The 24,943-nt window shown below is 24.7% G+C and overlaps 1 protein-coding gene across 2 annotated transcripts; it reads left to right on the plus strand.

Moving 5' to 3' along the window:
- Window positions 1-63: 63 nt before the first annotated feature.
- On the plus strand, window positions 64-23,841 carry LOC129976000 (protein OS-9-like). 2 transcript variants are annotated; one of them, XM_056089325.1, is made up of 14 exons: window positions 66-314; window positions 516-686; window positions 1,196-1,259; window positions 1,656-1,732; window positions 1,810-1,908; window positions 2,920-3,121; window positions 7,804-7,989; window positions 8,770-8,862; window positions 10,582-10,673; window positions 13,345-13,522; window positions 15,228-15,296; window positions 19,408-19,605; window positions 22,219-22,340; window positions 23,533-23,841. In XM_056089325.1, the coding sequence occupies exons 1-14, from the start codon at window positions 177-179 to the stop codon at window positions 23,635-23,637; spliced, it is 1,794 nt and encodes a 597-aa protein (XP_055945300.1). In that variant the 5' UTR covers window positions 66-176; the 3' UTR covers window positions 23,638-23,841. The 2 variants fall into 2 exon arrangements, with proteins under 2 accessions (XP_055945301.1, XP_055945300.1); XM_056089326.1 differs by lacking the exon at window positions 19,408-19,605 and having other exon boundaries at window positions 64-314.
- The last annotated feature ends 1,102 nt before the right edge of the window (window positions 23,842-24,943 follow it).

The raw sequence follows: 24,943 nt of genomic DNA on the forward strand, positions 1-24,943 counted from the left end.
CGGTTTCCGGTCTACAGTTTCGATTTCTGAATCATTTGAGGTAAAGCCAGCGGATTTTTTTTTTTTTGGCAAGGTATTGTTAGCAGAAGTAAATAAGACTACGTCAGTTAATTTGGTAGCAGTGAATTGTGTTTAGGTAGCTTTAATATGTTTGTCGCATAATTATATTAGTAAATATGAAGTATTATAATTATCTTAGTGTTATTCTGATTTTAATTTATATTTTTGAATGCAATTATTCTTTAAATGTAGAAGAACTAAAACCGTTAAATTATGAAGTTGATATTCTACAAACTCCAATTAAACGAGGAGAAGTAAGTTAAATTTAGAATATATTTATATAATTACATTTTTTTTATTAAGCAGCAAAACGCTTTGGCCATTTTATAGAATTTGCTGTTTTAAATTATGAATATACATAAACTAATTTTGAAGCAATTCTTTCTTATTAACAAATATATCTTTGTTAATTTAATTATTTGCATCTTACAAGAATTCATGTTTATTTTATTAAGGAGCCTTCAGTTCCTGTTGTTCATATGACTTCAATGTATGGCCAAGAATATTCTTGTACACTTCCTCAAGTTGAAGAAGAAGATTCATCAGAAAAGATTCCGGTTGATGAAAAAAGTACAGATATTAAAGAGCTGTTAAAACCAATGAAGACAGGATCATGTCTCTTAAAAGTATAGACTTTTTTTAAAAATAAATAAATATATTGCTTTATTTCTAAATGGTTTACAATTTTTGCTTCTTTTAGAAAATTTTCTTTTATGTCTTAAATTTTTAAATGAAACCCTGAAGTATTTCATTACATTGATACTCTATTGATAGTGAAATATGTTTGTAGAAGTGATAATTTAATTTGAAGGTATTCTTAAATTAACATCTGAAGTATAAAATTTAAAAAAAAATAATTAAAGTGACTTCTTTTCATGATCATGAAAATAATATTTATTTTTGAAGAAATATTATCATTCATATAAATTTTACAATACTTAAAAGGTATAAACACTTTTAGGATTTGGTTTATATTCTTTTAATTTATTTCAAGACATTTTCTTGATAAAAACAAATTTTATTAATTTGCTACTTTTTATTTGTTCATATGTTTTAATTTGATATTAGATTTCAAATTGTCATAAGAAAACATAAAATAATATTATTATATATTTAAAAAAAAATTTTTTTCTAGGGGAAAGATTGGTGGACATATGAATTTTGTTTTGGACATTATATTAAGCAGTTTCACATTGAAGGTTTCTAAAATGTTTTTTTCTCCGTATTTTATGCATAATCTTTTTCTTATATTGAAAATCTAAGAGTGTCTTTTTTCTTTCATTACATATATTCTTTTAATAACATACGATTGGTCATACATTCAAAGAAATACTTTATTTTATAAAGTCAAAATTAAAGTAGTTTGATATGTTTTTTAGGAATCATTATTTTTTGAATGGATCATTATTTTTCAATATATTCCTTATTTTAACTTTCTCTTGTAATATTTATAACTAAAATAATTAAATCATTAACTAAGATTGGATAATGGTATAATTCCATAATTACTGTGCATAAATGTAGAAGTTCCAAAGAATGTGTTTTTTGAAAATAAGAATATCATTTAAAAAAATTTCAACATAATTTAATTTTAGATGGCCAAATCATTGGACAAGTTATTACATTAGGTTTATATGATTCTGATTATGATTGGAGCAATGACACTGATGAGGTATAACCCTTACTTTGATTAATTTCTACATATAATATATTATCTGCCTTATAATTAATTCTTTTATTAAATTTTAGGATAAATTTAAACATGTGAAACAACGATATCATTCACAGTATTATGTAAATGGAACAAAATGTGATTTGACTGGACATCCACGTAGTGCTGAAGTGCGAGTAAGATTTATGTTCCTTTCTTTTTATTTATTAAAATATTAGAAGGAAAGAAATTATGCTTAGCTCATGTCATTTCATATAGAATGAATAAATTTCTTTAATTGGTTTTTTTTTCCGAAATTCAGTTGCTGCCATTATTTTTGTTAAATAATTTTGTATTATCTTACAGTAGTTTAAATTAGTTTTCATTATGAACAACTTCATATTTTACTGTTTTATTTTGCAAAATTGATGGGATATTAGATTTTATTCACTGTACTGTTGGTCCATTAATCATATGTAAGGGAAGCATAAGGAAAACATCTTTCTTGTACAAAACAGTTGGAATTTTTGATTTTATTCATGTTACAATTGATCACATTTATGAAGAGCATTTAGGACTATGCATAAAGTGTTTTGTGTTATATTTATGCAGTGAAAAAATTTTCAGAATAAAATATCTTAATTGACAGTATTTGTGTTTTATTTAAGAAGATTTTTTTAAAAATTATAATAGTTGAATTTTAGAAACTTTTCGAACTCGTGATATTTATAATTGAAATCTACCTGCTTCCAAATAGCATAGAGTGAATGCAGTTTGTGTGAATTTTATCAAATAATGAATGTGACTTAATAGTGGGTTGTAAAAATGAGTTATTTTCATACTTTTCTGTTATTTTAGTGTATAATGATTGTTATAAAATATATTGTTAGAAAAAGCAACAAAGTTTGTTGAAATATTTGACTTTTTGCAATTTTTTTATGTTAAATTCATAGCTTGTAAAGATAAAATAGTAATATGAATTGCGGTATAACATTTCATCCTAACCTTCCTTTGTAGATAATATTATTTTTGCAAAGTACATCACAAAATTGGAATTGAGATTTTTAACTCATTCATATTGATAAATTTATAGTTGGTTGGTAGTATGTAAATTAAATAATTTTATGTTTTTTCTTTTTTGTATTTTGAAATGCTGCAATTAATTTATAATATGATTAAGCTTTAACATTTTAAATATTTTTTTGAAGCTCTACTGTGAAGAAGATGCTGGGGATTACATTTATCGTGTTGATGAACCAGGCACATGCAATTATGTTATTACAGTCCATACTTCCCGTTTGTGCTCACATCCTCAATTAAAACCTTTGCCTGCAAAGAAAGCATACTCTATACCTTGTCATCCTCTACTAAATGAAGAACAGTATTCTAGTTATATGAAAAAATTAAATGGTAGGTGAAGTATATATTAATAATTTCAACATGGCTTTTTTTTATAAGTTGTGTATCTGGTTAAATCATATGTAAATCAAGCTGTTATAGTTGACATTTCTAGATTTTCCTTATTGTTTCCTAATTTCTCCTAGTATTCTTTTATAGCATCTATCATGCAATTAAATTTGTTATACTACATTATCTAACAAGCAAATATAACACAATTACTAAAATTGCTGTTAAATGCACATATTGCATAGCCTTCTGATATTCTTTTATATTACTTATTTAATAAAAACTTAAATATTTAAAATATATATTTAATATCTTGTTTTCTAAATAAATTTTACACAGATATTACTTTGGTTAAAGATAAATGTATCATTATGTGGTGTATTTAAAGTATTCATTAATTATATGCACAGTTTATTTAAGTCTGATAATTTCAATTTATTTAAAATTTTGTTCACTGAATATTTTATTTGATATTTTAATGTATTTTGGAGTACTTTTGAATAAAGAACTGTATAATTATTCTGAAAAATATTTGTGCACATGTTCAAAATTAGTCAAATTGCTGTTTAGGCTAGGAAAAAAAGTTTTGATTGGTGGAAGAATAATTTATACAAGCAATAATGCATAGTTAATGCCATTTATAAATTTTTGTAATTTCATAAAAATGCATAATGCGTGTATGTATAGTTTGCTAAATATTATTAAATAGAGAAATTATTAATATAACAGCAATATTGAAAAAAATTATTATGAATATGAAATTTGATTACTTAATATTATATCATCGTGACAACAATGTTGCATGATATTTCAGGAGTATAGTGAATTCCATTCTTCAACAAGTGTTATACATAACTTCTGCAGAGTTCCAAACAGTTGACAGTATATTACAACTTTTTATTGAGACCAAATTTTCTCTTATTACTGAGATTGTTTAAATCACTGCTTTGTTGAATGTCTTTGGTTTCAATTAACCTGCATCCTTATGAGCCTTCATGGGCTTCATTGTTTACAAACAGGAAATTAAGTCCTCAGTTCTTAAAGGGGAAGAGTGCAGTATTTCATCATGATAGTTCTTACCTTTAATCATAAATTTATGGAGCATGCGAGCATGTATGGTTACTAATCGTGATACCTCTTCCATTCATATATGCTGTACTCTGTGAAGGAATTTAATGACATGCAGTTTCCTTAATGATTCTGCAATTATTCTAATTTTATTCAGTGAATTGGCATGCTTGTCTGTAAGCTGAAATTTAACTTTTAAGATAAAGCGTATTAAATCATCATTTCCCCATAAAAGTTGTTGATGACAGAGTTGAAAATGAAATCGGAGAAGAGTTGAAAGGAAACATGTATTAAAGGTAAAGTTTTCAGTATAATGTTTTCAATCTTGGAGAATTGTTGTTATTTTTGCGACATTATTGGGGTCTTTGTCATGGCTTATGATGAATGACCAATTTTGTCAGTTCAGTGTCCTCTAGGCACCCAAAATAATTTTCAGGATTTGATTTTAGACCTGTAACTCATATCTTAATCATTTATAAAATTCATGCTTGATTATTAACCCTGTGAGCCCTGACCGCCCGTAATCTCCCTGTTTTGTCAGGGACCTGACTCGGGTGCTTTGGGTGGTTTAAGGGGTGAAAGGTATTTCTCGATGAGTGCTTATTTAAACTCATTTGAATTCATTTAATCACCCCAAAATGCCTGAGTCAGGCCCCTGTCAAACGGGGTGATATCGGGCAGCCAGAGTGCATAGGATTAAAACTATCTTGGATTCATTAATTATTTTTTTATGACTGCTGAAAATAATTTTTTCATTATTGAGCTCTATTTGAATCTTGAGTTTCAATTAAAAAGGAGTATTTAGTTTTTGTTTTGAAATTAAAATCTGTTCTGTATATATGCTTTAACTTTTTTTGGTAAATAACTGGAATTAGGATTCAAATCTTCTATCTTTAGTCAAAATATTTTTTTTTTAGGAAAGTATTATTTTTATGAATTGATAGATATTGTTTCGATGCATTAAATTCTCTACATTTTATCAAATGTCTCTGTAAAAATAAACATGCAATATTTATCTGTATCCTCCTTTTTATGTCTAACAACTTAATATATAAGTTTTTACATAAAATTTATTCATTGTTTAATCTGTGCATTTTTTTTTTTTTTTTACTTTATTTACACACAACTGATGTGATATTTATGAAATTGAAGTCATGTGGGCTATTTTTAATATATATATATATTGCTTTGCTAGTAACTTTTTGTGTGATGTTTAAAATTCTGTACTTAATGTTGAATATACTTATAGTATTAAAAAAAGTTTGTAATGAATTTACATTAATTTGCAATATTTATTTGGCTTGTAACTTACTTTCTTGAATTGAATTGGATATTTTGTTGATTTGGTGGAAACAGCAATTTCTTATGAAGGTGACATTGTTTTTAATAACAATTTCCAAAGCTGTATTTATAATGAATTGCTTAATTTCAGCATCTGGGAATTTTGTAATAAAAAAGGAATTTGATTTTTTGTTGAAATAATAAATTTTTTTGAAAGCTCAAGATATATTTGGATTCTTTCTTTGTGTAACACAAATTACACATATCACCTGACATTTTTTTTATCAAACGTAATATTGAAAATTTTCACATTAAAAATCATTTCAGTGACTTATTTGAATCTATATTGTTATGTTACATTTTCATCTAGATTTGCCAAATGATATTTGTATATATATTCATTAAAATCAAAATTTTCTTTAAAAGATTTAAAGTGCAAATTTCAACAAATAACTCAAAATATTTCTATATTTTATCATTTTCTTTAAATTTCTACAAGTATCAAATTTTGATATTTTTATTCTGCTGGAGTTAATTTTAAATTTTTATGATACTAAAACATTTTTAAAGTGCTTTTTTTAGAAAAGAAAATTGTATCAATTAACTGATATAATTGAAGCATATATTGAAAAAGTTTCGTAATATCTGAAATATTAAGTTTTTAGAATTCTAGTTATGATGTATTGGGGTGGAATATTTTTTTTTCTTTATAAGGCTTCGAAAAGTTCATTATTTTTATTTAAGAATGATTATATTTAAAATTTTTAATATTAGATTCTAATTAAATATCCTAATTAAGATAAATTTTGCATGCCAAAATTACTAATTAATCATGCATAAAATTTTTATAGAACAAAATAACCATAATAAATGATTAATGATCATGCTTTTAAATTATAATTAACTGAAAATCGGAATAAAATTGTGAATTTAGGTCAGAATTTAGTGACAAAACAGAACAATCAATATTATTAATGGATGTTATTGAAAATAGTAAAAAAATAATATTCTAATTCGGATTAACTGGAGAAAAACTATGCCATTGATTCTTTTTATATTTAATTACCAGAAAATTAAAAAAAATGTTTAAAAGTTGTTTTTACAAATGATAATTTTTATTGGAATTTAACATAAAACTCTGCATAATACTTTGAATATTGAAAATATGTATGTAATATGAATTGTAGAGTTTTCTATAATTTGTTTAAAATTTTCTGTATGTTTTGAAATAATAAAATTAATGTACTCTTTTCAATAATTTTCTTTCTAGCTTTAATGAAAAAGTAATTTTAAATTGTTAAACTTTTTGAAAAATAAGTTTGTAGGTGAAGGTAACTTTGTATAACAATTTTGGAAAAAGTAATGCCTATAAACAGTTTGATTTAAAAGGATTTGTTATTGTAATTTTTACTTCTTGGATGTGTTCGTAGTTTTAATTGCTTTTAAGTCATTTTTCTTATCCAGATATTCATAAACAATATAGCAATATTTTTTTTGTACTAAATTAATTTATTTTATTTCTTGTAATCTAACCTAAGTTACTTGCTTCTATCTAATTATTCATTCAGTGTTGTAGCAATATTATATCCATACCAAAATTTGTTTGAAAAACTTAATATATAGAAATTAATATTTCTTCTTTTGTTAATATGTATTTGAAAGGCTTCAAATAAATTGTGATTCTTAAATTGATTTTAAAATCCACTGAAAAATTTCTTTTATAAAAAGAAAAAGAGCTTAGTAATACAAAGTCATTTAATTGATTATGGTATTCAGATTCATGTAATTCATTGATAATCATTATAAGTATATTATTATTTTAAGCTTTAAAACTATGTTTCTTGAAATTAACAAAATATGCATGGAATAATGAAATCCACAACCTGAAATATTTTGAAAATCCTTTGAAAGCATAAAAATTCTCACATATTTTTCATTCTTATAAAAATTTTAATTCACTATTTTTATTATTGAAACACAATGCCAGTTTTAGGGTGATTAATATACTAATTCAATACCAATATGATTCTAAAACAATGGTATGAAACATGTACTTTGATTTTTATTTTTTATTGTAGTTTTGCTGAAAATATTATAATGGATTTCTTATCAGTCATATCTTAACTGTTTATATATATATTCTAAAACGAGAGAGAGAGAAAAAAAAAGATACATTAAAATTTTTTTTTTAAATGTTTGGAAGTATGAGTTTATTATTTTGGACATTATATTGAAAATGCATTATTTAATAGCTATTATGTTTGAGTATAGTTTGAATTCAACTTAATTAAATATTTTTTTAACTATATTAAATGTGTTTTTTTTTTTATATATAGAAGAAAAAGAATTAGCGGATCGGAAACGGAGCCAGTGGTTAAATAGTCAGCAAGAACGTTTACAAGAGATGAAAAATGAAAATATGCATAACATTGAAAGTATTGAGAAACAGAAAATGTCATTAAAAAGTGAGGCTGAAAAAGAGAAAAATCCCATTCATGACAAATCAGAAACTGATAAATCTGGTTAGTATTAAAGATTATTACTGATTCTGAATATTGTTCTTGTCAATTTTTCACCTTTTATAGTTCTTATATTTATATTATTTAAATTTAAAAAATATTAATATATTCATATATTTTATTAATAAAGAATTTGATTCTCTGTATTGTAATTAAACCCTGTTAAATAAATGAGCATTCACAATGAAAAATTCACTATTAAAATGTGATAGTTAAATTAAATGGCGATAGTTAAATTTACTTCTGAGGCTGAGAGAAATTTCATAAATTTTGAAGTTTTATTCATTATTTGAATTGTATTTATGAGGCATTGGGAAGAACTATATGAAAATATATTATATAAAATTAAGGCAATGAAATAGTTTACATATTAATAGTATGTAAACTATTAAAAATATTTAATTCTACTGAATAATTGTTTGTTTTGCAGATTAAAACTTTTACTGTAAAGTCAATGGTTTAGTTTTCATATGTGGGAAAAAAATAAAAGAAACAATCAACCCACTTATGTGCAAAGAAAGTGTTTTTTCCCCTCATAAATTCATTTCAGTATATTCAGTTGTAATAGGAATTATAAATCATTAATGAAAATATTTTTCTAATGTTATCATTAAGATTCATTTTAAAAATATCAAAAAATTATGAAACTAATTTTTATTATTAAAAAAGCATTTTTATATATTTTAGTTGTTCTATAATACTTTGACTCTTAATAATTAAGACTACAAATGATTATAGGACTTTACTTTTCTGTGATAGATGTTATAACTTATTATTTATTAGATGAGAGTTCTTCAAGTGAGGAGAAAAAAAGTTCATCTGGTAAATCAAATGAAGCAATTGTTGAATCGTATTTATTTCAAGAGTATGATAGAGGTAAGCTGGATTTAGTGTTGAATAATATTGCTAAAGGTGGTTTTTTTTTTTTTTTTTCCTAATTGTTGGATATTGTGTGCATTGCTATTTTTAATTCTATACTGAACAAAATTGTGATTTCTAACTAGTTAACAAAAATTAATTTCTGACTTGTTTAATTAAAATTTCTTTATTATGAATTAGATCACTAACTAAATTTTACCTAATAAAGTGACTAATTTTAACAAATGATAAGTATTTTTTATTTAAAATTTATCTTCAGAATAAATTCTTATTTATTTTTTCTATATTCTGTAGTCATATGTATGAAAATTTGCAAATCTGCAGGTGAACAAAAAAATCACCAGATCCAAAACTGTTGTTTTGAGGAATGGCCGATTTAAACTTTTGATTATTTATTTAAAAAATTGTAAAAATTATTTTATGTGCTTGTTTCTTTTATGGTAGTTTTACTGTTGATTAAATTATTGGTTTTAATCATTAGATAATTAATCAGAAATTCTATTTAGAGATTTTTACATGTCAAGATATAAACTCTTCTGTGATTTTTTTTGAATTTGTAATAATTATTCTAATAAAAGTTATATATTACAATATTAACATAGAAGAATAGATTATTAATATAATTTTTATTAATATATTATCCTAATTCATTGAATTAGCTAATCATTTTAAAATTGTCTTAGGTATTTCCAATATAATCAGTTTATTTTATCATTGTAAAAAACAATTATCTTAAAGACAGACACTTTCTGGCCATACCTTGATTATATATCTAAAAAGTGCACAAACTTTGACACACACTTGTGCACAAAAAAACACTGGCGCTTTTTAAAAATTGCTCATATAACCTCTCCCTTTGTGTTATCATCTACTTCTAATCTTTTGACCATCAGAGTCAACCTTCAAAGGCTATTGAAATCTGTCACTAAATCTTTTCAATACTGTGATGAATTTGATAAGTCATTAAATAGACTTAGTGATGAATTAATGGGAAATGACATTGTGGTATATATATCATAATTGTAAATGCTGGACCTTGTAATAAAGGCGCAAATGATTGCATTAGACTTGTGGGGAAGTTATATTTTTTATATAAAATAATTTTACAGTACAACATTTTTGAAATTTTGTATATATAATTAAGTATATTACATTTTTCTTATTCATTTTTAAATTTTGGCCATAAGAAAAAATTTATACAGTGAGAAAAATTTTTAAAGCATGGTTTTAATCTGTTCCTTTTTTTTCTCAAACTATATGATAGGGAGGTAGGAAAAACATGTAGTGTTAAAGTATTTGTGTAGCAGGAGATTGATTGATATTTTTTTTATATGGCAAAAGGTTCAAGAATTTTAACTGTATGTTATAAATTTCTTCATGTTGATTTGTTTTGTTTACTTCTAAAATTATTTTGTGTGCACATTTTCAAATTTTGAAACAATCTGATATTAATCAACCATTTTTGACATTTTCTTTGTCTATTTACTGATATATTCATGCATATATGTATTTCTATTAGTTCGAGTTTAAATTATTTTTAATGTTGTATTACAAGATATTAAAATTTTATCAATGCTGCAGAAAAGTGTTGCCATTCAGTAGAATTTTATTCATTATCTATTGCTTTATTATGGTTATTTGGTGCTTAATTTAAAATAATTGTGAATTACTATAATGTTATATGGAAATTATCTATTATTATTATTATTATTGTAGAATTAGAAAAACTGAAATCAATCCTTCCTCCGGAGAAGTTCTCTATACTCAAAAAAAGCATCCAAAAGCATTTTGATGCTATATTAGACGAAGTGAGTTATGTTTTTCTTTCATTCTCATAAATATTCTCTAATTAAATAATTCATTTTAAATATATTTCTATGAAATTTTGTTCTACATTTAAAAAAAATTATGTTAATTTGAATCATATTGCCAAGTCTCTACATTTCACCATTTACAATAACAGATTATTTAAGTTTGTATTCTTTATTTCATATTCTAATCTCTAATTTCCTTCATTTTAATTTCAAAACCTGTCTAAATTGCATGTTCCATTTTTGTAAATATATAAATTTGAAATTTAATTTGTCTGTTTATGGTAAAATCTACCTTTATGAATCTACATCAGGTTTGGACAAAATATTTGATATTGCTATTTTATTAAATAAAATTAAATTACCAATAAGAATCAAATGTATATTCAGTTAAAGTTTAGTAAGATTTGTTTCTAATTTTGCGATAACTTACTTTAATTAATGTATTCCTGCAAACATTAGATGCAGAAATAAAATAGTCTTAATTACTGTAATTTGTATAAGTAACCCATAGAATTCCAATAATGGTAGGATAAATCGTATACAAGGAGAATATTATAGATATTCACAAATAACTGTTTGTTGAAACTTAAATATTCATAACTTAAAGTTGAGGAGAAAGAAGTGATTGCCTTTAAAAAGTATGGCATAAGAAACAACATCCAGTGGGATTGAGAATATGATAATTTATGATTAGAGTGACCCTGTTGAAGAGAATGGCGCTTCAAATGACAAATCTGATGGTTTTTGTGATAAGTAGAAAATATCTTCTATATTAAAATTTAAAAAAAAATTAGAAAACATTTTACCAAATTTTTAGTCTAAAAAAATCACATTCATTATATACATTAAAATATGGCAAGGTTGATCTCAAGAGTTTGCACATGGTGCGAGCACACAAGCATATTTCTGATAACCCTATACCATTGTTTGATTTTTCAAATTCTAATATATATGTAATAGCTGAATATTAATTACTTTTAGGGATCAGTTGGCTCATTATGATTGATTATTTCTAAAAATTTTATTTAAATATTTGTATAGTTTTGTCTTAATGGCTTTTTTAGCAAGATATTTTTAAATTCAAATATTGATAGATATATAACTCCTGCTATTATTGAAACCTTACACTGTTCTGTTCATTGTGCTATACATTTCCATAGTTTTCTGTTTATGAACCTCAATTTTATAATAGAAAAATATTGGAAAGAGCAGCAATGTTTAAAAAGGATGTGCTTTAAAAAAACTTCCTGTATTGTTTAGTTTCAAAGTTAAACTTTTTATTATAAATGGAAAACAATTTCATAAAATTTAATAAAATTACACTTTGTATTGAAATCTACTCAACATGGATAAAGAACCTGAATCTTAATCACCAATAATGCAGGGGGGGGGATCAAGGATGAAATATTTGTAGCAACAATGAAAACGATTATAGTTTAGCTTCAACAATGGAATATATTGCCTATAAAATATACTAAGTAAATTTTTGAAAAATTAATTAAAAATAGGAATAGAAAATATGTAAAAAAAATTGGTATCATTGAAATGATTTTTTTGAATTCTATAATGATGTAGAAATCATTTTTGTGCAATAATATTTTTAGAATAGTGAAAAAGCTTTAAAATTTTGACTAATTTTTAATAAAAATTCCAATTAAAAATTCTTTTTGAAGGGCATATTCCTTCCATGCAAAGTGTTTATGAACCTAATTTAGTAGTTTTGGGTTATTTGATGTGACCTGAAGTGCATCAACATATATACACATGTACTCCCTCTCTCAAGATGATTTATTTATTGAATCTGAATTAGTGAAGAAAAACTAAATCATGTTATTATCATTGAATCTGTTAAAAACATGTGAAAAAAATGAAACAAAATTCAGAAGTTCTAATAATGCCCATATTGAATTTTATTTTTGAAGTATAGGATGAAATAATATTTTGAAATTTATTAATTATTATATTTGTAAATAGAATCTTAAATTTAAAAACATTGATTTTTTTTTATCGTTTTTATGTATTTTTAAGTCAACATCAATTTGTAAAATGTAATAAATATCAAAATATTGTGAATAATTTTTTTTCTACAAAATTTAATCCATGGATTTACAAATCAAATTAGTAGTAGTACAATTTTTAATGAGGCTTGCTATGAATTATGGTTCCTAAAAATGATTCATGACATTTTTCTTTATTTTATTATTGCTTCAAAATAATAATAATTATTGTTGATAGTTATTTTTTTTCTTTTGTATATTTTTATGCATAATTATGATTGAAATTTTCTTTTGAAATTGTTATATTTCAGCTAATGCTTGAAATTTTTTTTCTTGAAAGATTTCAATTTTTTTTTTAAATACAATATGCAGTCATATAAAGAAATTATCATTTTTTTTTATGTAGTTGTGTGGGTATTGAGAAAAATAATGGGATTTTTTAGAATTATAGTATTTATGTCAAATACTTTGAAATTACAAAACTTTTTTTCATAGTTTTTTTTTTTAATTATTATTATTATGACAAATATCCTTTTCTTTATTGGTAGGGTTAAATTAGTTTTAAAATAAGTTTTGTTTGATGTTTGGACTATGTATTCTTTGTGTATTTAAAATTATTATTTTTTTATTCAAAAACTAATTAGTATTTAATTTGAATTAATTTTAAGGCTGAGGAAGATGAAAGCTCAGAACTTTCAGAAGAAGCTAAAGATTTGTCCTATCAAAAGCTTACAAATACTCTAAACATGCTTTTAAAAAAGTTGGACAAAGCTGAGAAAGATGTTGTAGAAGCTACAAAAGAATTAAATAAAGTGAAATCAGTTATTACTGAAACTTCTGAAGAAGGTAAGTGTTTATATATTTAGAAAATTGACTGAATGTGATTACTAGGATTATATGTAATGAATATCCATTTAGGGTAAAGAAACAAGATATAAATCAATATATTTCATAATTGGAAATGAAAATTTTTAAGGTATATTCCATAAATTCTGAGTTGGATTTGATTATAGCCTTTCATAAAAGTTATATAAACTTAATATAAACTTAAGAAAGATATAAATATAGGGCCTGCTCCCAGAAATGTGTAACCACAGAACTTGCCAAATCAGTTTTATCATAGTATTTTGTTGATTTTAGTTAACTCCAAAGCAACTAGAAATATCTACAGTTTCATATACTATCTGTAATATAAATTTCTTGGAAGAGACTCAGAATTTCATTGTAAAATAATATTCTTTGGAGTATTTTTTTTTTCTTGTATGATTGATAATAATTTAAAAGCATAATATTTAGAGACAAATTTTGTAAGATGTTGTTGGATTATTATTAAAATGGAAATCAATTGAAAAAGCCCCCCTTTTTTTTTTAGTTGTTGATTATTATATGACTTTATGCATTTTAACTTATTTTATTTACTGTGAAAAACGCCACTATGTGCAACTAATTGGAGATGAATTCCATAAATTATCCACATTATGTCTGAGACTAGTGTTTATAAAATAATATTTTTCTGCAATTTGTAGTTTCAAAAATAATTCGGTTATTTCTTTTGCTATATAGCCAATGGATCTGTAGCTGTAGGAATATTCCTATATTCAGGAGTAACATTTCTCAGCATAACTTACATTTTGTCTTTTCTTATTAATTTTAAATAATTATAATAATAATCAATAAAAATAATGACAATTTTTAGTCAATGTAAATAAGTTTTAACAAAGAAATGACTAATTATTAATTAATTTTAATAATAGAAAAAAGAATTTAAGAAAATTGTTTTCAATTATTTTTCTTGTAATACTTACTCTGTTCCTAAAAATTTATTCAACTGTGACTAAAGTATTAAAAAAAATCATGAAACATCAAAATAAATTTGTACGTAAAAATGTGCCATTTGCAATTATTTACAAAAATATAATAAAAATTTTTTTTTAATTAATTTTTATTTATTAATTATCTTTTACTTTTTTATTTAAATTTAAATTTTAGGGCCATGAAAGATGTTTGGCCAAAAAGTTATGCATAGAACTTGCATTTAACATCTCTAAATGCTAAAAGAGGTGCTTATTTCCAACAAAAATTTCTTACTTGAACAAACAATGAAGTAGACTACATTTTGACAGCATTTTCCTTTCATAAACTGTAAAGTGGGACTAGTTTACTTTGATACTACATGTGTGTAGCAATTGGAATCAATACTTTTAAGGAGTTTTTCAACAAAGCAAAGTATTAGATTTTGTTATGAGTCACCTAAATACTGAAAGCTTTAAAAGGAATGCCATTAGATGCAGATGGATTTAGATAAGTTATTGATTAAATTTATATTCTCAGAAGGAGGAGGAGTGAACTAAAATTTTATCATTCTGATTTAGAAGCTGCCCTTTTATACGACCATGATTTTGTATGGAAAGTCTATTATTGTATTTTTCACAGTAGATCTTATATAAAATTAAAAGAAACATAAATGTATCAAATGAAATAAATTAATACTGAGTTAATTTTTTTAGATTTTGTTTAATAAGTGTAAATTAATCTCACTATTTGTTATTAGATACTGATGAAAAAAGTAAAGATTCCAAGGGTGAAAAAAATGAGAAAAAGGATTCTTCGGTTGATGAAGGTAGTATTATTCAGTTTATTGGATGTTCTTTGTCATTCTTATTAAAATTTTTATTTTTGTTCTCTCTTATAATGTAAAAATTTGACAGATAATTTTTCATTTTTAAAAAAACTTTGAAAGATATTATGCACATTGTATTTTAAAGGTATAAAGTGCATTTATTCTTCGCACATATTGAAATTATGAAACATTAGATAATATGTAGGGATAATTATTTTTCTTAAAGCAGCTGGTCATTTTCACTCATTCTAATCTGTTTTTAATGTTATCATAATGTCAGTCATTATCTGGGCGTTATCTAATATTTTTAGAATAAATATGTTTATCTGACACACAACTCGGATAGTGATAAAAGTTTTATGTACAGAAAATTCATATCATTTTGAACGACTTATGTAGTGTGTAAAAATGTGAAGAATTCAGCTTATGTTATATATATATATATATATATAAGCATTATTTTATGTGAAGCAGGATGCAATTTTGAAGAATGTGAAAAGGCTTTTAATTTCATGACGTCGTTTTATTTCATTTTGAAGAAGCAGGCATATATACAAGCAATAAGCACACAGAACGACACAGAAAGGAATGAGGAAAAAGCATTTGAACATTTTATCCTTGGTCTTGTATAACCAGAGAAATTGATAGGGAAAATATTTCTTCATAGTGTTAATATATAATGAGATTTCGATAGGGAGTTTTGTTACACGCGCTGGCAAGGCAGGTTAAACACAGGGAGGTTTTAAAAAAGAATTTGTCTCGTCAGCAGTATTTTATCCTTTCACGCGGAGTGTGGGAAGTTAGGCTTTTAGCTGATTCAGCAATTTTACATAGCTTCTCTTGAATTAATTAAGTAGAGACAGTGGAATTGGATAAAAAAAAAATTTAGAATGAAGTTACTATGGGCTAAATTAAGATAAAACCTCGGAAATTAATTAAATTGAAATTAAAGTTTAAAATATCATTACATATATATAGTATTTTATTGGGAATTGTCAGACCTACTCTTAGCCACAATCATTTGAACTATTGTAAATTAATGACCTTGCATTCAGTTATGTATGTGTTCTTTATGAATCCTACTAATGTTTTATTAATATATAATGCTATACAATATTCCATACTTAGAGGATGACTTCATGCAACATCCAATTATTCATTTATAAGTGATCGTATTAATGTGATTTTTGTTCTATTATGAATGCTAGAACTTTGTAAAAAAAGTATTGCACTGTGTTTGGAAATTCCGTTAACATTTTAATCAGATTTTGTAAAACTGCATTCTATTTCTAAATGAAAAGTCACCCTCCCCCCCCTGCAAAAAAGAAAAAAACTACCCTGAAATAACTTGAACTTTATAACTGTTGAACTGTAGATTGGAAAAGTATTCAAAATAACCAAGATTATGTTAATGAAATGGTCATGTTGCAACTTTTTGTAAGTTAAATTTTTGCATGCCTCTTCCTCTTAGAATATAGTTGCCATTTAGTCTTTTAATAGCTTTTGTTGCAATTAAATCTTTGCAAAAAAAATGTTCACCTGTATTCTTAAAATCGACTGAATTATATTTGAGAAGTGAAATTAGATTACAAACCAAAATAAAAATGTAAATTGCGATATAGTTAAAACAAGGGGGAGTCAGGAAAAGAAAACGTTTATGAATGTACAAGGAAAATTTCTGTGAATTCTTCGTACCAGCCAATGATGACGAATCTATTTGAATAGTGTAGGATAAAAAAAGTATAAATAATCTGAAAATATCAAAACCTTGCTAGCAAAAAAAAAAAAAAAAAAGTCTATTGGCCATTTTTGGGGGATTTTTACTTTTAAAATCCTCCAAAAAATGTATGTTTCCTTTTTGTTTTGCAACATTATCTCTTATTCTTCATTTACAGTTTTGTAAATGAAGAACAAGAGGTAATGACCAGCATCAAGAAAATGGTGTCAATGAGGTCAATTGCCAGATTGGATGACATTATGTCAATTACATCTCTGCTTAAGTATTTGAATGACCAAAGACTAAAGTTGAACACATTTATATTATGAAATATTCTTTAATAACAAACATAGTTATAGATATGTGTATGTATGATAAAATTGATAAAAGTATATTTATCAATTTTCTCAATTTTTCCAATATTGATAAAATTTATATAATATCAAAAATATCAATATTTTTTGTTGCTTATTTTCAAATGGCTTTCTAATATTAAGTTCATATTATACATTTATCAGTTTAATACATTTTGTTTTCTATTCTAAGTTTATTTATTTTGTCTTAGTATATTTTACAAAATTCATAGGCCCAAACTATTTTTCACATGGATATGTGTCTCAAATATTGTTAAACAAGCAATAACAAGTTTCTTTCTTGATAAAAAAAATTGATAGAATTCCATTTATTTAATATAACATTTTCAATTTTTAATGTGAATTTTAATTATTATCTGCAGTATTTTCTAAAATATTTCTTCCTGTTTTGCAAATTAGGTAGGTTTTCAAATTTATTTTTTCACTCTGTGAAGTTCAACAAATTCATTTCTAAATTATAGATATCTAGCCACATAAATTCGAAAAAGCCATATAAAATACAGTGAAAGATATTTAAAAAAAATCTAAGTTTGTAATGAAATATTATTAAAAAAATTTGAATGTTGTGGGCTGAATGTGCGTATGCAAGTAAAAAATTTATTAATAAGCTAATTATGAAACTGCATAAGCTAATTTTGAAACTAATTATGAAGAAAAATTTCTAAATGTGCACATAATTGAAAAATGAGTTCAATTTTGCAGGCTAGTATATCCCTGGTCTTATGAGTGGTCATGGGTTTTATGAGTGGTGTAACAACGGTATGTGACACTTGAGCAGATTATTGTCTCTCCCCCCCTTCCTCATGATATTTTTCTTTAAAAAGTGATATAAATGCAATTTTGATGTATGGCATCCTCTAAGATTGAAGGATTTCTTAGGATTTGAAGAAGTTATAAATGCCTTTTTCTCTATTCATCTGTATGCTGATGAGTCATGCATATGATATAACATAACATCAATTTGAAAACATTCACTTTAAAATATTTTTTTTTCTGAATTTGATAGATATTAATATTTTAATTTTTTTAAATATTTGTAATTAGCCATTCTTTTTTTTAAGATATAAAAAATTAAGTTATAAAAATTAATGTGTGGTTTATTTAAAAAATCCTCATGGTTCAGTGTCTTAACTTGTGGATCATAGTTTTTCACTACTGGCACAAATTCATTATGTATTTATGAATTTTATATAGTATTCATAATGAAACATGCCATTTTTATTAACTCATATTGTATAAAACATTTTGACTTTTATCATATAATACATTTAACAGTTTCAAAATTTATCTAAAATTAACACAAATTCAACCTAATGAATAATGAACGCTATTACAGAAAAAAGAACATCTGTGTTTTCATTCTTGTTCTCTTTTTTTCGTGGAAAATGAAGTCAATTCAATAAATATGGTTTGGGAGGGTTAAAATTTTTCGAAATGACCTACAATTATTCTGGGTCTCTAAAGTTTTTATATCGATAGCTTTGGTTATCTTTACTGCATGGAATTTTCTGCTTTTTATTTTAAGTTCCATTAATAATATTTAAATATTTTTAATTACAGATATAAATATTATAGCTTATTTTTTATCTTAAATAGAATAGTTAGGGAGGGGAAGGGGTAGAGAAGATTCTATAAGAAGTATTAATTTTTTAAAAATTTATGTAGAATGATTGATTTATTGACATCTTATTTCCTACATTATGTTGGATACTTTTGCAATTTCCAGTGTCTGCTTATCACCAACATGTAAAAAGTTGAGGCATGCTTCTATCTTTTGGGTGATCTTAAATACCAGATAACATTTTAAATATAGCCACTAGTTTTAAATCATTCAACAGTAGTTGTATAAAATTTTAGATGAATGAACATCTGTCTTATCAGCTAGCAGTTGCACATTTATTAAGATGCCTTATTTATATACCTTTATATTGATATATCTTTTCTGAAACTACATAAAATTTACCTAAGATATGATGGAAAATTTTAGATACCTTTAAAAATTATTAGTTTAAAATTATAGGGCCTTTAAAAACAATTGAAACGATTGACAAGCAAACATCAATTGTTGATGACGATGAACTGCATGTACGAATTCAAAGACTTGATCGCAGATCCAAAGATCCAGATGGGAAAATGTATGAAATGGATACTGCACAAAGGAAAAAACTTGAGCAGGCAGTAAAAGAAAGGTTAGAGAAAGCTGGATTAGATACTGGAGGTAATTAGTGTTTTCTGCTCCACAATGATATTTAATCATTTTAAAATTTATTTTTAAATTTTAATTTTTAAAATTTTATTATTTTTATTTTGAAATTCACTTATTGGCAAAGTTTTAATTTTCATTTCTATCTTCTACAAACTAATACAAATCTCTATACTATATATTCTCATGTCCTCCACCAAGCTTTTACGAATTGAGAATTTTCATTTTGAAATATAAATATGCACATAAAAACCAACTAAAATTTTGTAAGTTTTGGAGTTAACTGTTTGAAATTATATCTAAAGTTGTCAATGCTTGGTTAAATGTGTAAGACTGAATTGACTTTATAAGTCGCACATCATAAATTTTCAATGGAATAATTTATTTTGCAATAATGCAGTATTTGAATTTTGTTTTTCATATTTTACAAGTATAGTTGTATCACAAAATATGAGCACTGGAATTTATTTGTATTTATATAATTGTGCTTATTCAAAGACTTTTAGCAAGACTGATGTATTGCTTAAATTTGTGGACCAAGAAAACACTGAAATGAAAATATTCTTTTAAAATGAGTTTTCTTTTCGCTAATTAATTCTTATCTATCTTTAAATTCCTGAACTTTCTCTGGCCTTCTTATTCATTTTTAAATTTTCCTATGTTTAAGAATTAATTGATATTTCATCACATTTTTTCCATTCATTTATGGTATTTATTAAGGTCACTTTGTGTCTAGAATTCTTAAATTTTCTGTGAATTGTTTTTTTATAGGTTTTACGCTGTAAAGTTGATAAAACATTATTTAAATTAACTACTCTTAATCACTGCTACAGTTTTGAAAAAAAAAATATTTATAGAAGAATCCTTTATAGCATGGAACATTTATTTATAGCCAAAGAGAATGCATATTGTTAATGTAAATAATTTAAAATACTAAATAAATTAAATTGAAGAGTATAGAGTTACTTCAAAAATTATTATTTGAAATTTGAAAAGAGTTTGAAGCAATACTAAATGTTTGTGTGGGTTAAATTTTTTTTTACTCATAATTTTCTTTTAACAAACCTCAAATTAGACATAGAATTTTTCAGCTTATAATTGTTCGAAACTAGACCATGAAAATGACCATATGACTTACAGAAGGTTCTAATTAATAATTAAAAAATATATTTTTTATATATTTCTGTGGGTTTTTTGGATAAAACAGCACTTTTTCTTAGGAAAAAATATCAAAAAATGCAATTACAAAGAAAACTTATTTAAAAATTTAAGTTTCACTCATTAATAAAATATTGCTTGTTCATTGCAGACTTATACTTTCACAGAAAATTACTCCTGTTTTTCATAAACAAATAATTTTGTTAGGGTATTATTTATTACATGATTTAAAATTAAAAATATTATTCCTATTAAACTTCTCCATTTTTAAAAAATATCTTTTAATCTGTTTCTCTTTCATTTTAAATTCGGATATGGTTATTTAGATGAAAGTGTTAAAAAAAATTATGCTAACAGATTTTAAAAAGTAAGCAATTTGAGATTATTCATTCTTACCACTATGTATGCATATAAAAAAAAATATTTTCTTGTTATTTTTAGGTATTGATCCTTTTCCCTGTTAAGAAAGTTTTAATTCATAAGCATACAATTTTAGCTATATGAGTTAATTCCTTTGAAAATCTAGTCTAAATATAAAAATTGGTTAATTGAAAAAAAACTACATGATATAGGTCTGGAACTTAAAATTGACATAGCATACATTTTGTCAAGGTGTATAATGTTATACATTGATTGCTGTAATATTTGTATTTTCTGTATATTTAAATTTGAATAAGTTGATGTTATTGAATATTTATATTTAAATATTTTTTCTCCAATTGAATCAAATAATTCACCTAGGCACCACTGACCCACTGACATATTCCTAAGCAGAATTAACAATCAATTAACTTTTGTAACATTACTTTTCTAAGAGTATATATAAATACTTTTCATTATAATTATTAAAAATAATATAATGAAAATAGAGAAAATAATATTAGCTATTATTTTGGTTATAATTTTCTTTCAAATAGAATTTTATAAAAATTGTTATTCTCTGAAGTTTAAAATATTGGAACAACCATCTGAGCCAGAATGATATTTTTGTTTACTAAACTAAATGCTACTGCTTTAGAATTTTTTAAAAATTACTTCATTGGTGTTTTAATTTATTGAAGTTAATATTTTATTCAAGCTTTGTTAAAAAAAAAGTTGCAACTTATATAGCTTATATATTTGAAGAATATCATATGGAAATAAAAGAAGACAGTGATATAATTTTTCTGGCTTCAAAAATAATATTAAAAACATTCAAAATTATTATGAACAAGTAAGTGATGTAGAAAATTTTGAATCTAATGCAGTTTTCATTTGGATTATGATAATCTAATAATTTTCTAAATTTTAGGAATTTTTTTAGAATACTTTTTAATGTATCTTTCAGTCAGTATGCATATGTGGTTCATTTTGTCGTTTTCTTGTATATACAATTCTTGAGTCATATTTAAGTTGTTAATTATAAAACTGGAATATATATATATATATATATATTTAGTTATCCTATGTGTTGTCTATTTTATTATGCAGGCCGAAGAATTGAAGTGAAGATAATAACTGCTGGGTATTATGATAATGAGGAAGGAAAGGACTTTCATACACTTTCTGATGAAGAAACCAATCAATTCCAAAACATGATTATGGCATTACTGGTAAATGTGCATTTTATACAGCTAGTTTAAGCTATATTCTAAACTTTTTTACTTTTATACATAATAAAAAGTTATTACTTATGCTTTTAGAAAGATTATTATAAAAAAAGGAATGATATTTATTTGTAGGAAACTAGATAAATGTGGTATTATAAGATAAAATGCAGTAATATTAAATTGTAAAGTTAATGTAATTCAAAATATTAAATTAATAATGTAGAACAATCTACACACATCACTACTTAATATGAAGACTTACTGAAGAATATTCACATGTTAAGTAATTACATTTTACTTAACATTGAGTCAAAAATAAAGGCATAACTCTTTCTATATTAGCATTTTTTCTTTGATTTAGGTTTAAAACAACAAATACAGATAATGAGCAATTGAGTTTAAATATATTTTTAAATAGAAACTAATTAATATATTTAGTGCGGTTATAAGACACCTGGAGGATATTAATCGATTATTTTGTTCTTGAAATCACCAGTATCCATTTATTAAATATGAAATCTTTAGAAAGTATTGATAAAAAAGAAAAAAAATTCCATTCAAACTGATATATTACATTTTGTGTGTGTGTGTGTATGTGAGCTCATTAAATAGCTATGTTATGTAATTGGATTAGAAATGCTTCTTGGCCACTTCCACACATGAACTCGCACACAATCTCAGAAATGGCACCAATTTACAGTAACTGGGATTATTCATGAATCAAAGAATTGAATGAAATCTGTAGTATCAATTTCTTTTGTATTAGCAAACATTAAGCAAATATATCCAATAATCTTTGCACTATAATACTGTTTTATCTGCTAAATGAAATATTAAATTTATCCCCACGTTTCTTGAAGACATTTGTAAAACTAGTCCCATTTTAAAGCTCTCTTTTGTATAAACAGTTGTTTGCCACAATATTTAGTTATTTTTCTTTAGATTGATAAAAATCTTCACTAACCATGAATACTGGTATGAAGTATCCTTTTTCTATTTGGGTAAATAAATGTCAATGTTTGTACAAATGCATCAGTTACAGCCGCCTTATGAGTGATAACTGGCGAAAACTCGCGTATAATAAGCCATAATTGCTGTATTTAGTGAATTAAGTAAAAAGTTTGATTTATGTTGAATTGTAGAAAATGTACCTGTTTGTGTTTAAAACTAATTTTTTCTTTGTCCTTAATTACAGACTGGACAACAGGAAGCTGTTCAAGAGATGGAAAGACAGAAAAAATTAGAAACAAATTATAGATTTACATGGAATGATGATAAAGAAGAAGAAAAAGATGGTTGAATGTCTGATTGCAATTATATAGTAGAAGAAGTGAAACCTGTTTAATGCACATAATGCTCAGTCCTATTATATGTGATCACCTGCAAACGAAAACAATTTTTTGTTACTTAAATTAGTAATTTATTGTGAACAATATAGTTTTTGTGAGGTCTTGTACATAATTTATTGTGATAGTCAAAAAATAAACACATTGTTTTTACTGTGGTAAGGGAATTATTTCTTCTTGATAATATCTTGCATGGAGTTTCATTAGAAATGAAAATGTAATAACGATCAAGTTTAAATTATCAGTAGTTTGTAGAACATTTGGTATTTTGACTTTTGTAAGGCAAATGATATATAATGCTATGGAAGGAAATTGTCTCTTACTAGTATTCACATTTAAAATAAGTTCAGCTACCGATGTTGGTGAATTATAACATTGTGCTGTGTATCTATCACAATATTTTTTGTTGATTTGGAAATGTTTTTTCTCTTTATAGAAAGTGACTTTTCCAATTTTTGAACACAAACAATCATCAACGAAACGTATTGAAATGTTTTTGTTTAATTTCAAGTATTAAGTTTATGTGTAAATAGGTACTGTTTTTTCATTTGTAGAGTTTGACAGTAGTTTTGGGAAATAATTTTATTTAATTGTATTTCATATTAGATATAACTTTAGATTATGGAATTATTTTATTCTTAAAATAAGTAAAATTACCATTTCCTTTTGAAATATGCGGTTAAAAACATCAATAGCATATGACATTTCCTACTTGGCTACATAGGGCCATTGAACTGAAAAGGCCTGCAGTAGGTTGATTAAAAAAAAGTGCTATTACAATAAATGAAAAATATGTAATAAAAGCAAATTCTGTGAATTGTATAATATTGTCACGTAGATATTTTAGCTTGGAATGCAATGACACACACAAGAAGTAGAGCTAAACCAATTTATTAACTCAACTCTGAACTCAGAACACAGTGACTGACAGATCTTCTGCTTTTATACTAACAGGGAAAGTTCCAGAATACTTTTCTGGAGACAGTAAGAAAAATCCAGAACATGTATCTGGTAAACTAAAGAAAGGTCCAGAATCTGCTGGAACATAAAATAAAGGAAAACATAAAATCAAGGAAGTAAATATTTACACAAACTGTGAATCGCATTGTCCTTAGCAGAATTCGAACTTACGATCTCTTGATTTTGAGATCAGCGCTATGACCATTCGGCCATGGACTGCCACTTTTCGATGTGGCAATATTAGGATAATTATTAACTCAACCCATCAGACATATAATTTATATAATTATTTTCATGTTT

Source organism: Argiope bruennichi, chromosome 7, assembly GCF_947563725.1.
Source record: "Argiope bruennichi chromosome 7, qqArgBrue1.1, whole genome shotgun sequence".
NCBI lineage: Eukaryota > Metazoa > Arthropoda > Arachnida > Araneae > Araneidae > Argiope > Argiope bruennichi.

Coding starts and splice junctions, on each gene's coding strand:
- LOC129976000 (XM_056089325.1), top strand. CDS start 177: ATGAAGTATTATAATTATCTTAGTGTTATTCTGATTTTAATTTATATT. Junction 3,122..7,803: donor TTATATGAAAAAATTAAATG/GTAGGTGAAGTA, acceptor TTTTATATATAG/AAGAAAAAGAATTAGCGGAT. Junction 22,341..23,532: donor ACATGATTATGGCATTACTG/GTAAATGTGCAT, acceptor CCTTAATTACAG/ACTGGACAACAGGAAGCTGT.